The 14,001-nt window shown below is 41.9% G+C and overlaps 1 protein-coding gene across 1 annotated transcript in view; it reads left to right on the top strand.

Moving 5' to 3' along the window:
• Nucleotides 1-14,001, top strand: part of cicb (capicua transcriptional repressor b) — a 42,970-nt gene that overhangs the window by 24,250 nt on the left and 4,719 nt on the right. Inside the window, exons 7-14 of the mRNA XM_079640916.1 lie at nucleotides 1,290-1,422; nucleotides 1,800-1,978; nucleotides 2,757-2,895; nucleotides 3,224-3,321; nucleotides 4,566-5,544; nucleotides 6,683-6,795; nucleotides 6,919-7,070; nucleotides 13,505-13,728. Coding sequence (XP_079497042.1) covers nucleotides 1,290-1,422; nucleotides 1,800-1,978; nucleotides 2,757-2,895; nucleotides 3,224-3,321; nucleotides 4,566-5,544; nucleotides 6,683-6,795; nucleotides 6,919-7,070; nucleotides 13,505-13,728 — 2,017 coding nt within the window. The remainder of the gene's footprint in view (nucleotides 1-1,289; nucleotides 1,423-1,799; nucleotides 1,979-2,756; nucleotides 2,896-3,223; nucleotides 3,322-4,565; nucleotides 5,545-6,682; nucleotides 6,796-6,918; nucleotides 7,071-13,504; nucleotides 13,729-14,001) is intronic.

Consider the following 14,001-nt stretch of genomic DNA (forward strand, 5'->3'; position numbering starts at 1 on the left):
AAGCAAGGCTCTGGAAACCTAAATCTTAAAGAGCAACTTGCAGGTTTTTTTTTTACTACATTTATGCTTAACCTTGCCTGAAAATTACAATTAAAAATGTTAATACAGGACTTGATATGTTTTACAAGACATAAGGGCAGGAATTCAGAGGGAAAGGAGCCGTTTTGAGCTCTGCTACTAAAAACTGCTTTTTTTTTTTAACGTCAAACTCGTCATATTACGTCGCATGGGGGAGTTAACTTTCTCTGACTCGTTCTCTGCCCAATCCGCGGTAGTAGTTTGTAGTTGGTTTGAGCGGTTGTGATTTAGTGAGCTGGTATTTTTTTGGTAATTTTACATTGCATTTCACCATTTGTAATCAAGCCTGTCAGGGCATCGAGTCCACAGTTTCCCTCACTGGAAAAGGACCGGAGCTAGCGTTCGTTCCTGGGTGCGTTGTGCATCCACCTCCCTGCAGCACATACTCCGTCTCCACAGCTTTATCAAGAAACCGTATTACATCTCTCTCCCCCCCTTCGCTGCTCTCTCTCTCCCCCCTTCGCTGCTCTCTCTCCCCTCCGGTACACGGCACCTTAAGACTAGTGTGGAGTTGCATTAGGTAACGCTGTGGTGGCTGTACTGCTCCAGCCCTCTCCTTTGTGTTTGTTTGTTTCCCCCTGTCTGTGTTGTTTGTGTGGGCGTGGTGGCTGTCACTCCTGGCTCCCGGCTCAACCTCCACTCACCTGCTATAATCAGCTGTGCACCCTCCCCGACTACACACCTGCTTTCCATCAAGCCATTTACAACGGCATATCAACGGAGGTTCCACAACCTTTCTCCGCCAGATCGTCAAGTATCAGCCGTACCTCGCGTCTCCCCTCAAAACTAGCATTGTGATCCATGTTTATTCATACGTTAGACCGGCCGCTCTCCCCCTTGTTTCCCCCATGTTACGTCACACGCCCATGTTACGTCACACGCGGAAGGTCACGTGCGGAGGCTTTTTTATGCGGAAGTGAAAATGTCTTACTAAAACGACGCCCGATGTCACTGTAGTGTATTTTTCTGTATATTTTTGGGAAAATCTATTGTATTCATCATTTTCCTACACATTTATTCACTGGTGTCTCTGACCTGCAAGTTGCTCTTTAACATCAATGGTGTGTCACTATTTACATTGTTAAAACAATATTTACAGTTCATGCATTAAAAGCATCTATTGCCTCTTTAATCCTGTTGTGCTAACCTATAGTACACATACTACATTTTTGTCTTCTTCTTCACTTGCTCATTTTCCCTTCTGTTCCCAGGTGAAAGAGGCCCACTTTAAGGCCCACCCGGACTGGAAGTGGTGCAACAAAGACAGGAAGAAGTCCAGCTCTGATGGCCGTGGGGTCCCGGGGGGGAAAGACATCAGAGAGAGGAGCATGTCTGAGTCTACAGGTTGGTTTCACCTAGGGCTGTGCAATTAATCGTATTTTAATCTCGATAAATACTATTATTATTATTATTATTATTATTTTTCAGTTGAATTATACTTAAAGTTCACGGTAATCAACTGTTAAAAACATACTGTTCACATTTTCTTTTTCAATAAATGGATGTTTTCAAAGTAAAGGGATAATCGTTTTTAATAATCCTGATATCAATTATTGACCAAAATAATCAGGATTATGATTTTTGCCATAATCGCACAGCCCTAGTTTCACCCAGCTCTAATGATATATCACATAAAGATGTATATTTTTACAACATGTTTTATTTACAGTATTTTGTATCCTTTCCAGTACTTTAACAGTGCTCTTTTTGCCCCCTGACAGAGCCCCATTCTGTGGAGATGAAGGGGGTTGGGCCTGGTCTGGTGGGAGTGTGTGAAAGAAGCGCAGCAGAAGGTCATGTGGGCCAGCTCACCCGACCCCGGGCCTTCTCTCAAAGTGCCGTGCACAGTCTGGAGCGCAGTGACAGGGGGAACACACAGGCTCTGGCAGAACTGGCACAGGTATGGAGGAGCAAATGTTGATTTCGTTTTTCCTAACCTTGCATATTGTGAACATAGAATCAAGATCATTATCACTGTGGAATCCTATATTGGAACCTTTGATTCTCATCACCTGTTGCTGTCAGGAATACATTCACTGTAGACCACACAGACAACATCACAAGTGACACCTCTCAGGAAGATTATTATACACAGCAAGATCTGATACCTGTCAGTATAATAATAATAATACATTATATTTGTATAGGGCTTTTCAAGGACTCAAAATCGCTTTACAATATAAGGGAAGGTTAGGGTGGGGGGTATAGGACTGATGGGGGGTGAGCTATGATTAGACAAGAGGAGAAGAGATGAGTTTTGAAAAGGGACTGGAATACTGTGAGGGTCTCAGAATAGTGGAGATCTTTGCATCAATATGTTCAAAACGTTTTTTTTTTCTAAATGTAAAAAATCTCTAAAATTATAAATAGTGAAAAATGTAATATAAAATATTTCTAGTGTGAACCAAAATAAAATATAAAATATTATACAAGTCATTTTTCTTAACCAAAATCACAAAAATTGTATAAAAACACATATTATTCTAATACGGGTCCTTTTTGACCCACTTATGGAAGAGTGTGGGGTCCAGTCACTCGGGCATCTAAGGGTTAATAGCATGTCAATTTTGACAGTAGAATATAAGGCATGTTTCTATAATGAGAGGTCATGTCATACTTCAGATAAAGCAAACTGTTTCAAAAGCATCTCTGCTACATGGTTCCTTACTTTTTTTCAGATGTGTGGGGATGGTGGCAGTCAGTATCCGAGTCATGCCCCGCCCCTGTCCCGGTCCCAGCGGGGGGTCAGCGAGGATATGACCAGTGATGAGGAGCGCATGGTAATCTGTGAGGAAGAGGGAGATGACGATGTCATTGGTGAGAATTAAGACCATCTCTACTCTGAAAACGATTGTTGGATTACCTTTGTTAAAGTGTTAGTACACTGCTTCTGTGTCATTAATGTACTTTACACATTCCCAGCATCTGCATATTGAACTCATCATTTGTTGGCTGTATGTTTCCTTTTGAATTAAATGCACAGAATGTGGCTGAATTGTGTCCAGTCTTTTTTTACCACTGCCTTGTTTTGATGTTAAAGATCAGATAGGATTGACGGTAGATTCTAAATACACGCTGAAGCGATTGGATTATAAACTGCAAGGATTGTCAAGTGTAGCTGTAGAGTATTTTTTCTTCTCCACAGAGGACCCTTATCCTAGCAGCTCCATAGACCTCAAGTGTAAGGAGCGGGTGACTGACAGCGATAGTGAGAACGGTTCTGGAGATGAAAGTGATCGCAAGGTAACCAGCTTGAACAATATATTTTCTTCTACCTACCTATCTATTTATCTACCTACCTATCTACCTGCTCTTAGGGGTGTAACGGTTCACAAACATTTTGGTTCGGTACGTACCTCGGTTTTTAGGTCACGGCTCGGTACGTTTTCGGTACAGCAGAAAAAATTATCACAAAACACAAAATATATATATATATTTTTAAATTATTATTAAACTGTGAATATTCACTCAAATAAATACAAAATATAATAAAATAAACATTAAGGTGCAGCACTTCGATGAACTGAAATAATCTGTACTTTAACTGTACTGTACTAGTTTGACATTAGGACTTGCTTGTCATTGTATTTTCAGGTTTTTTTAAAGAAAAATGAACTTGTCCACATTGCTTGCCGAAAGGGCAGACCTGCCGGCACTAACAATATCTCCTGCTGTGGAGAACACCCTCTCTAGGGACAGAGGTAGCAGATACAGCCAGGTAGCGCTTTGCTAACATGGCAACATAAGGATATCTGGCCTTTTGTAATAGCTTTGGCTCGGTCTGAACGTGTTGCGAGTGGTGGAGGCTTAAATGCTAGCGGGAGTTGGGTTTGCACTTCAGTCTTTTTTCTTTTGGTACCGGTGATATTCACGTTCGGTTGATGCCTTTTCAAATGAGTGTGCAAGTTTGATGTATTGCCAATTTTAGTTGAACAATGCCGTTCAGAAACAATTATGAACCAAAACATAGAATAATGCACTACGTTGTTGTTTCACTGCAGGTTGTGGATCATCTCCTCAATTTTAGTTGAACAATTCCAACAAACAGCTTTGGTTCGGTCCACTTGTCTTTGTCCGTCGTCCTTGTACGTAACTGCGAAACCAAAATGTTCCCAAACCGGAGACTTCAATGATGCTGGAGGAGCTCAGCTTTCTCTGCGTTCGCCATTTCGACAGTTCCTCAAATTACTGACTAAATTTGAACGCATCCATGTGACCAGCTCTCATAGTATGCCTCTCGTCCAATGAAATGACTTGGTCGCTCTATGAGGCGTTGAACCCAATGTGAGCAAATTACTCTGAATATTTTCGGTACGTTTACCGTTGCACCCCATAGAGGTTATCCATCTATCCATCTATCCATCTATCCATCTATCCATCTATCCATCTATCCATCTATCCATCTATCCATCTATCTATCTCTCTATCTATCGTCATTCAAAAGTACTTGCCTTCATTTCATCTAAAAAGAATGTCTTTCTTTACAGAGGGTTTTCGCTCCAGTCATTTGCTCCTCGTCTTCCTCACATCATGCCCCGCATGGCAGGAGTGTCTCACTGTCCTCTTACCCCAGCAGCAAGCGTTATGAGGAGGGGCGATCAGGAGGGGGAGGGTTTTCAGATCACAGGAGGAAGGACAAAGGAGGAGGAGGAGAGGGTAAGGACACATTTGGGGGAGAAGGTGGAGGAGGAGGAGGAGGAGTGCAAGCCACATCTCTCTCCCTCACTTCTGGCCAATCAGTCATCACCACTTCTTCAGCTGGAGGGCATCACCCCTCCATGGTAGGATCACTGGGCGGGACCTTTCTCCCGGGTATGGGCGCTGTGAGGGTGGCGTCCACGGTGGTGACCAATGTGATGCGTCCTGTCATCAGCACACCGCTGCCCATCGCCAGCAAATCCAGAGACGGAGGCACATCGTCCAGCCCTCATCCGCCAGAGAGGAAGTCCCTAACTCCCCAACAGCAGCCGCACTTTCTGATTGGATCAGGAGGCGGTTTGCCAGCCACAGGGGGTGGGTACTACTCTTCATCATCACCTCATCCTTTAGGTGCAGGCCATGGTGGTGTCGTGACTAACCTGGTGTTAGGAGGGGCTCTGTCTGCTCAACCTGCTGTACAGCTCCTCACCCCCTCCCACCACCAGCAGCAAGCCTTCCCCTCCTCCGCTGTGTCTCATAGCCAAACCAACGGGCCCCTGCCTATCTCCCTGCTTCATCCCCAGTTCCTTCCCGCCTCTTCCCTAGCCTCACACGGGGGTAAGGCCATCACACAAGTCCAGTACATCCTGCCCACCCTACCTGCCAACACCCACCCCAAGAGTCCTCCTCAGCATCTCAGCCAGCCAACCAGTATCTTCAACCTGCCCACAGCTCCACCCACACACATGTCTCTGGCCAATGGGAAGCAGCAGGGGTCCGGATACACGTCCAGCTCTGCAATGGGAGTGGTCAGCCCGGGGTCTAGAGGTGAGAGTTTTAGAGGCTTGTTTGATCTACCTTAATGGACTAAAACAGAACAGTCTATTTCAAACACACATCATCTTAAAAAAGTTATATTAAACCTTTTGATTCATATTGAGAGAAATTATGCAAAAGGTATTAATTGTTAATCACACATCAAAACAAAAATATCAGTCAAAAATAATTGTGATAAGTAATTTGTTCAGAATCAGGCAGCTGAACACTCGGAACAACTAACCGCTCATGCATAGCCTTTTTATACTGCTCCTAATCAAATTCTATTCTCATCTAATCTCTTCCCGGTTGTTATGTAGTCTGTTTTTCTCGGTTTCCAAGCAAAGCGAGAATCCTAAGAATCCTTATGGTACTGTTACATTTTCTTTGTTGGCTTTAGAAAACGTGCACAAAAAAATGAATGCAGTGTGTGAACGGAAGGCTCCACCTGAACGCGTCTCACATTAGGCGCTTTCACACCGGAGTACTTTTCCCGTTTCGTTCCGATAGTTCCTTTGATTTTGCGTTCACACCAAAAAGAGAACTTTCCCTCCCTTTTTAGTGCCTTCTAGAGAGCAGGTACTTTTCTGGGGAGAAAAAAGTTCCAATTTCTGATTGGCTGGGCGAATTGCCCGTAAAACTCTGAAAAGTTTTGTTAAGCCGCCATTGTATTTGCTGGCATTAGCATTATTAGCATTAGCATTAGCCCCGCGCACCAACGGAGAGAGACTAACTTATGGCAACACAAAAAAAAAACATGGGAGCGGTGGAGTGATGAGGAGGTGTCGGCGTTCTGGCGATTTACTCGGAAGGCTAACTCCGGGGACTTCAGTATACGCCGTGAAGTTGTTAGCGGCCTGCCAGTAAACCCAAAGCAGCAGCAGCAGCAGCAGCAGAAGAAGTGACGTCAGCGGCTCATTTGCGTTCACCCTCAGGAACTTATTCCGGTGTGAACGCGATCTGCTCTTTAGTTCCATGGGGGTGCTGCTGGGTACTAAGTGCTGGGAACTAAGTACAGCAAAGTACTTTGTGTGAAAGCGGCAATTGAGCATAAATAAGCTTTTAGAAAGTAGAGTGCATTTGGCTATAATTCTGTGGTCACTACGCATAAAATCACTAATTCTTCCTTTCTTCTCTTTACTTGCTTCAGTGCAAACACAATCTCCAGTGCTCCAGGGCAAAATGTTTGTTCCCATGGCAACAGTACGGACAGCGCCAGCTCCACCCCTTCCTGTCCAGAACGGCGCTCAGACGGGAAGCAAGGTCAGTGAGACGGCAGCACTGCAGACACTGATATGAGAATCAAATTGTATCAAAGTAGGACCACTTGCATTGTTCATCTATAAATGTTTTTTTTTTTTTTATGACTTCCCCTTTCCACGCCAGATCATCCAGATAGCTCCCATGCCTGTGGTCCAGTCCCAGCTGCCTCAGGGCGGAGCGGTCCATCCTGCCAGCCCCTTCCCTGTCTCACTGGGCACGGCTGCTCCAGGATCAGCCCCCTCCCAGACTTTACTCCTGCCGCCAGCTCCTACCAGGTAGAAAACAAAAGACAATCTGCATAATGAAGCTTTATTTATATATAGCACTTTTCATACAACACATGCAGCTCGAAGCGCTTTACAAAATGACACATCACAAGTTAAAAAGAAATTCCCCTCAGATTATTTGTTAAGAACTTTGAAAAGTGCATCCAGCAACATATAACATTTGATCAGGTTAACAACACAAGGAGGTCAAATGTATGATAATTAAAATAAAATAAATAATGGTTTCTCTCTGACGGATAAGACACAAGACAACTGAGTCGATGCAACAATATAAAATCGTATAACAAATGAATATGGATCCTATTCTTTTTGAACCTACGACACCAACCCTTTTGTGCTTTTTGTTCTGCATTCGCCACTGGCTTGATAACATCTAGCAAGTTATGTACACAATTTGTAGCAGGACTATTATGTCAATCAATCATTTCAAGTAACCGTGACCTCATAGTTTGTTCTGAGGTGGTAAACATCACTTTTTTCGCACCAGAATAAAAGTAACAAAGAATGCAAATGTAGTTTTCAGCCCCAACAGTTATTCTAAATTGACTGTGAAATGCTTTTCTGAAATTACCTGCCAACCCCTTTTTTATTTTCATGAGTAAACCCACACACCTGCCACTGAAAGAAGACTTCAACAAAGGGTTATTTCAGAAAGTCACCATGTAAATATATTATCATTGAAGCATGCTGCTTTCTGAAGAAAACTAAGTGTTGATTAAACGCGTGACTAGTGAAGCCTTCTTGAGAAAACGGTTTAATTAGTATTAAACGTCGGCCAAATTAGGATTTTTCATGCACATAAAGATTAAATCTGTTTATTATTTTCAACAAAAAATGCTGTTGATGAGCCAATTTAAGGGTACGATGTTCTCTCCTTATTCGATCTAAAAATATTTGTATTGCAGGGAAGTTATTTTTATCTCGCAAAGCATTTATCTGATTGCCCTCCAGTTTGCCCTAAATGTTTAGCTTCCTTCATTCAAGCTGCTTAAAAGATGACAATCTAAAAAAAGCTTTAACCACTAATCAAGCCGCTTGAACAAAATAACAAATTGGTTGAGATATATTTGATCTATTTCCTGCTGTGATAGATGTCTGTTGTAGCGTTGAAACTTCCTCTCTAATGCTGCGTTTCCGTTACAGTTTAGTGGCTGGGGCAGTAACTATAGTAACGCAGTGCAGGCGGAGCCGTGACGTCATCTTCAATGCGAACCACAAAACCAACATCGGCCGCTAGCCGTTACCCTCAGAGCTCACAGCTCCTCATATCTGTTCAGAAAATAGACAAAAGTTAAACAAGTACAAACCCAGGGCTGCCAACCCTCACGCATTGAGCGTGAGAGTCACGCAATTAACCCATATCTCACGCACTCACGCCACACATGCCTTTCCTCACGCTAAGTTTTTGTCCAAAATAAATGCATATTAATATAAAAATAAAGTGAAGGAACAGCAAACCGAGCGGTCTACGAAATGAGACAGTCTTCCGGGTTAGTTCAGTAAAGTTGGAACGATATTGGGAGATTCTGATTTCATGGATCAATAACTCATGAACAAAACGTTATTCAGACACAAATGACGTCTCCTAAGTACAGTGGTAAGGTTGACAACGAACTACAATCACATTTTGATAAAAAAAAAGCCAATGTCCTCCAAGCTGGACACGTTACATTGATCTCTATCCGCAGCCATGGGAAGAAACGAGTGCTCGGGGACCGTCTGCAAAGTGCAACTCCGAAAAAAGAGAATACAATAATATTCAATCACTATTATACAGCTTATTACCAAAGTCACCACACACATCAATAGTCTCCTGTGTGTCATACTACAGCAGAGAGTTTGGAAAGTCAGAAAACACGCATTTTAAAAGGTTTTTCGCCTGCCGTCTGTCTGCAGACTTGTCAAAGCATTAATTCATGGTTTTTACTAACCGGTATCAGTATGTTGTTACTTCGGCATCATTTTGAAACGTGTATTACAATTAAATCACGGTCAAATATGTTCATTTTGTTGTAGTTGTAGCCCCCTTGCCAGCGATTCTCTCACGAGTTTAGCATACTCAGCCCGGTTGTTGGCCCGGAAACAATTCTCCTGGATTTTGGAGAGCCAGAAAAACTGTGAAACAGTACCCGTTAGCCGGAACTACCCCTAGTGGAAACGCAAAATAAAAAAGGACCGGGTTTGGCACGGCACGCTTAAACCGTGCTACGCGCTGCAGTGGAAATGCGCCATAACACTGGACTTGTAACGTCCTATTATGGAGATCCATGTTGGAAAATCCAAAAGCTATTTCTTTGACAGATAGATGATGATCAGATGTCTGAAAGGGGCTATGAACTCATTATGTGCCAGTAAAGCTCTGACTAAACAGGCGCCTGTTTATATGCCAGCCTCAATCATCCATTATGATCTCAGTGAGCCAGATATTTGTTACTGTATGATATAAATCCGGCTGATGCCTTCTATTAAATGATTCACAAAGCGCTTCAGAAGAAAAATGGATAAGGCGTGCTGTGAGAAGATCCTGTGTACATGCTCCATGACAAATATTTATAAAGAGGAGTTCTAACACATGAGCAAACATTTGAGAGGATGCATCAGCTTGTATCCCCGTTGTTGGTTTAGTGTTGTGCTTTCTGTTGAAGCAGCATTTATTTTTCAGAAGACACCACTCATGGAGGAATTCAATGGGAGACAGCAGGCTGCTCATTAAGGATGCACAACATTTTTTTTAGCCAATAGTGGGAAATGCATATCATTATGTATATTGGGATAATCAAATTATTGCTGATAAATTGTCAGCTGTTAATACAAAGCTAAATGACACAAAAAATAGCTTAATATTTCATTTCCTTTGTCAAAAATGCTGCTAAAAGTGGATGGAACGTCTTTACTTAAAGGGGACCTATCATGCAAAATGCACTTTTTGATGTATAATCCATGATATGGCGTTTCATCTCGGCAGTATTTAGTTTAGACAGTATCTGCCGGGTCCCGCATGAGCTCAGCCCCCTCCTTTTTTATTTTTTTAAATCTTTATACCACGTATCAGCACTTTTGAAACAGGAAGTGAAACAAAGGGATATGAGGAATGGCTAGAATGGGTGATCCGTTTGGTATTTTGAGCAAAAAACTTCATAGAAATGTTTTTTATATTTTTTTATATATCTGAGACCTATGCTATTCCCTAAAAATAGCATGATGGGTCCACTTTAAAATATGGCAGCAGTGTTGCATAACTGAGTCATGTTGCAGGCTGCTTCCTTTAGGGGAGGGTAGAACATACAGTATATTGTTTTTCAAATTGTAATGTTCAGGGCTCGTACGGGTGCTTGAAATCCTTGAAAATGCTTGAAATTTAACGTGGTGTTTTCAAGGTTGGGAAAGTGCTTGAATTTTGGGAATGATGATGGAATTTGGGATAAAGTGCTTGAAAATGTAAATGCTTTACTTCGCTTTTTAGATTAAAAGAAAATAAAGAAGTCGGAGCGAGCTTAATTGCTTCGCTTTTACATAAAACAGCTCCGCTCCGGCCTTCCCGCGCTATGCGCGTGACCTGCAAGTGTTTTTGTTACGTGTGTGACCTGGGTATTCTGATGAGAGTTATAGATGACAGTGTGTCAGGAGGTTGCAGTTCCAACGAGCGTTAGCTAGCAGAAGACAAATACAAGCTAGGTTCAAGCCCACGAGTAGCCTCCTGCAAAGTTTGCAAAAAATAACGATGTGAGAGTCGGCGCTGGCGAGCCACATGAAAGGTACGCCGTAGTAGAGCATTTTAGATTAGGCTAACGTTGCATGTTACGTTTGTTTAAGCTAACGTTAGCAAGCTGAATAGCGAACTCGATGAGGGATAATATGTTATGTGCGTTACAGTCGCCATTCTGTGGTGTTCAGAGGATGAAGCACTCACTTGTAATTCAACCCAGTAATTCTCACGGCATTTCGTGTTATAGTCACGAAATATAATCTATTGATTCGACACAGAACGATTTTAAAAGCAATGTATTTCTAGTGGTAGTATGTTTCGTGCCTAAACCAAATGTGACTTGCTCTATCGAAATCGGTCACATTGACCCGAAGACACATTTTCCTTTGTATTACTGGTCTGGGGGTTAGCTCGCGAGTGTGTGTGTGTGTTTGTGTATTTTTGCGTTTGTGTGTATTGTGTTTATGTACCGGGGAAACACTCACAAGAAACACCGTTGTTACGCTTGCTGTGACGTTAAATTACTCCGTTCTCCGCTTGTAATTATGCCTTTACAAGCTTCAAAGTTGTATTTATCATCTGAATTTGCCGAAACAAGTTTAATATTCTTTTGATTGCACAGGGATGAAACGTATACCAATAGAATCTGTGGACTCTCAGCTTACCGTTTTTATACTTTATATATCTTAGCATATTCATACACACTGTTCATACTGCTCACAGGCTACTGTGTATATCTAGTGTATTCATACCCCTCACTGTTTATTCATCATTCACTTCATTCTATCTTTTATTCTGTAGATTGTGTACATTACTTTTCACTTTACTGCTTGTTGCACTCCTGGTTGGAAGCTAAACTGCATTTCGTTGTCTCAGTACCTGTAATCTGTGCAATAAACAATAGAGTTGAATCTAATCTTGAGCAGAAACAAATGTATCTACTTAGTACATATCTGACATTAACAATTAAACGCACATTCTTTATAAATGCAAACCGAGTCAAGCCGACTCCGGAGGTGGCAGTATGCACCTTAAAGTAGTTTGCAATCCGCCAAAAAACCGAGAGGCGAAGCAGCAGCAGCAGCAGAAGAAGAAGAAGAAGCCGACTCGGAGCTGTCCGACTTCAGGCGAGCTTTTTGAGACCTCCCCCGGATGCGATCGGCTATTCTCGTCTACTTTCGAGGCGAGCCGCAACGCGTCTCAAACAAGCCTAGTGTCTGTCTGTCTGTCTGTCTTCCTTTGAATATGTATAAGTCAGGTGTCTTGAGTAGTCAACATTACCTACAAATCATTGTACACATTTGTAAATATTATTTTCCACTTGTTATCATTGTGAGTCTATTTGTATGCAGCTCTGCGTGATTTTGTGGCTACAATTCAGGCTAATACGCTACCAGAGGTGGAATAAGTACTCAGATCTTGTACTTGAGTAAAAGTAGAAGTTCTCAGATGTTGTACTTGAGTAAAAGTAGAAGTACCAGAGTGTAGGAATACTCTGTTACAGTAAAAGTCCTGCATTCAAAAATGTTCCTCAGGTAAAAGTAGAAAAGTATTATCATCAAAATATAGTTAAAGTAGCGACAGTGAAAGTAGTCATTGTGCAGATTGGTCCATTTCAGAATAATAGATATGATACTTTTTTTAAATTATTGATCATGAAAGCTGGTAAAGGTGCAGCTAGTTTGAATGACTTTGTATACTGCAGGGTAGCTTGTGAATTTACTCCAGGTGGAACTAAAGTCTGATTCAACACTTGATTATATTTCACATCATTCATCCACATCTGTAAAATAGCTAAAGGTATTAAATTAGGGATGCACGATATTGGTTTTTTGAAACCAATACCGATAACTTTAACTATATTAAATACATATAGTGGAGGAAAAGAACACCATTTACCTCTGACTTGTGTTTACTGCCAACCTAAAAGTACCTAAAAAAAATAGTGATCAATAATGTATTGAAAAGTTATTTGGCTGATTGTTGTATATCGGCTCCGCCAGGTTATATGGGATGCCCAGTCTACGTACAGGTGGGTCGCTCATTTTGAAATATTAAACTTAGTTTTCTTTTCTTTAATTGTTCATCCTCATGTAGAATGCTATCACGAAACACACATTTGGTTGTTTATAGCATAAAGAACATCTGATTTAATGTGAGGTAGGGAAATAATCATTTGAGTATAAGTACGTGTATATAAATTTCATATATAATATATTTAAATTTAAATGATATATATAAGTTCAGTTGTATTGTTTCTAAAGGCAGAAGATTTCCTAAAGCACAGCGGACAGACAATAGGAGAAACAAAAACTCCATGAGGGGTGCATCTGCAGCCGAGCAGCTCTATTCTGGATGTGTTAGTCATCCTGCTGGTGGCTCATGTTGCCTCTGCCTGCCACCCCCACACTACCTCTCAGCTTCTAACACACACACACACACACACACACACACACACACACACACACACATACACACACATACACACACACACACACACACACACACACACACACACACACACACTCCATGATGTGCACTTGTCCCCTAACCCTCACTGCAGTTCTTGATTCCTGCTCATTAATAACACCTCCTGTCACCTTTCTTTTGACATCTTCTATTACAAAAATGTCATCCTTTCCTCCCTTTCTCCTCATCCCTCTATTTGACTGTCCTCTTATCATCCTCTTTATTTTCTCTGTGCCTCCTCACTCAGGATCACCTATGTCCAGTCCACTCCAGGGGTCTCATCCACTCTGGTCTCCACGACAACAGGCTCCTCCGTCACCCATCAAGCGCTGCCGGTTTGTGGATCTGCCTATGTGCCATCGCCCCTGGCAACACTGGGGTTCACCGCCATCGCACCTCCTGGACAGACCCTGGCACAGCCACTGATCTCAGGTCAGTGCTGTGCAGAGCTCCTGCTTCACATCTTTAAACGCTAACTCTGTTTGTCTCATGTATAAATTAAGTGATGTGATACTCAGCAGGAGTTTGCATTTAGCTTCTTCTGTGACAAACCCAGCCAAAGTGAACCGTTTTAGCTTCTATTAAAACTCGACATGTTCTTTTTATGAATCTACTATTGATGGATAGATAGATGGATAGATAGATACTATATTTACTTACTTACAGAGGCTTCTTCAATAAATACAATTCATTTACCGTACTTGTATACATGTGTAAGGCTCTAAAACGGAGTTGTGTTTACAC

The sequence above is a fragment of the Notothenia rossii genome (assembly GCF_949606895.1).
Source record: "Notothenia rossii genome assembly, chromosome: 7".
Taxonomy (NCBI): Eukaryota; Metazoa; Chordata; class Actinopteri; order Perciformes; family Nototheniidae; genus Notothenia; species Notothenia rossii.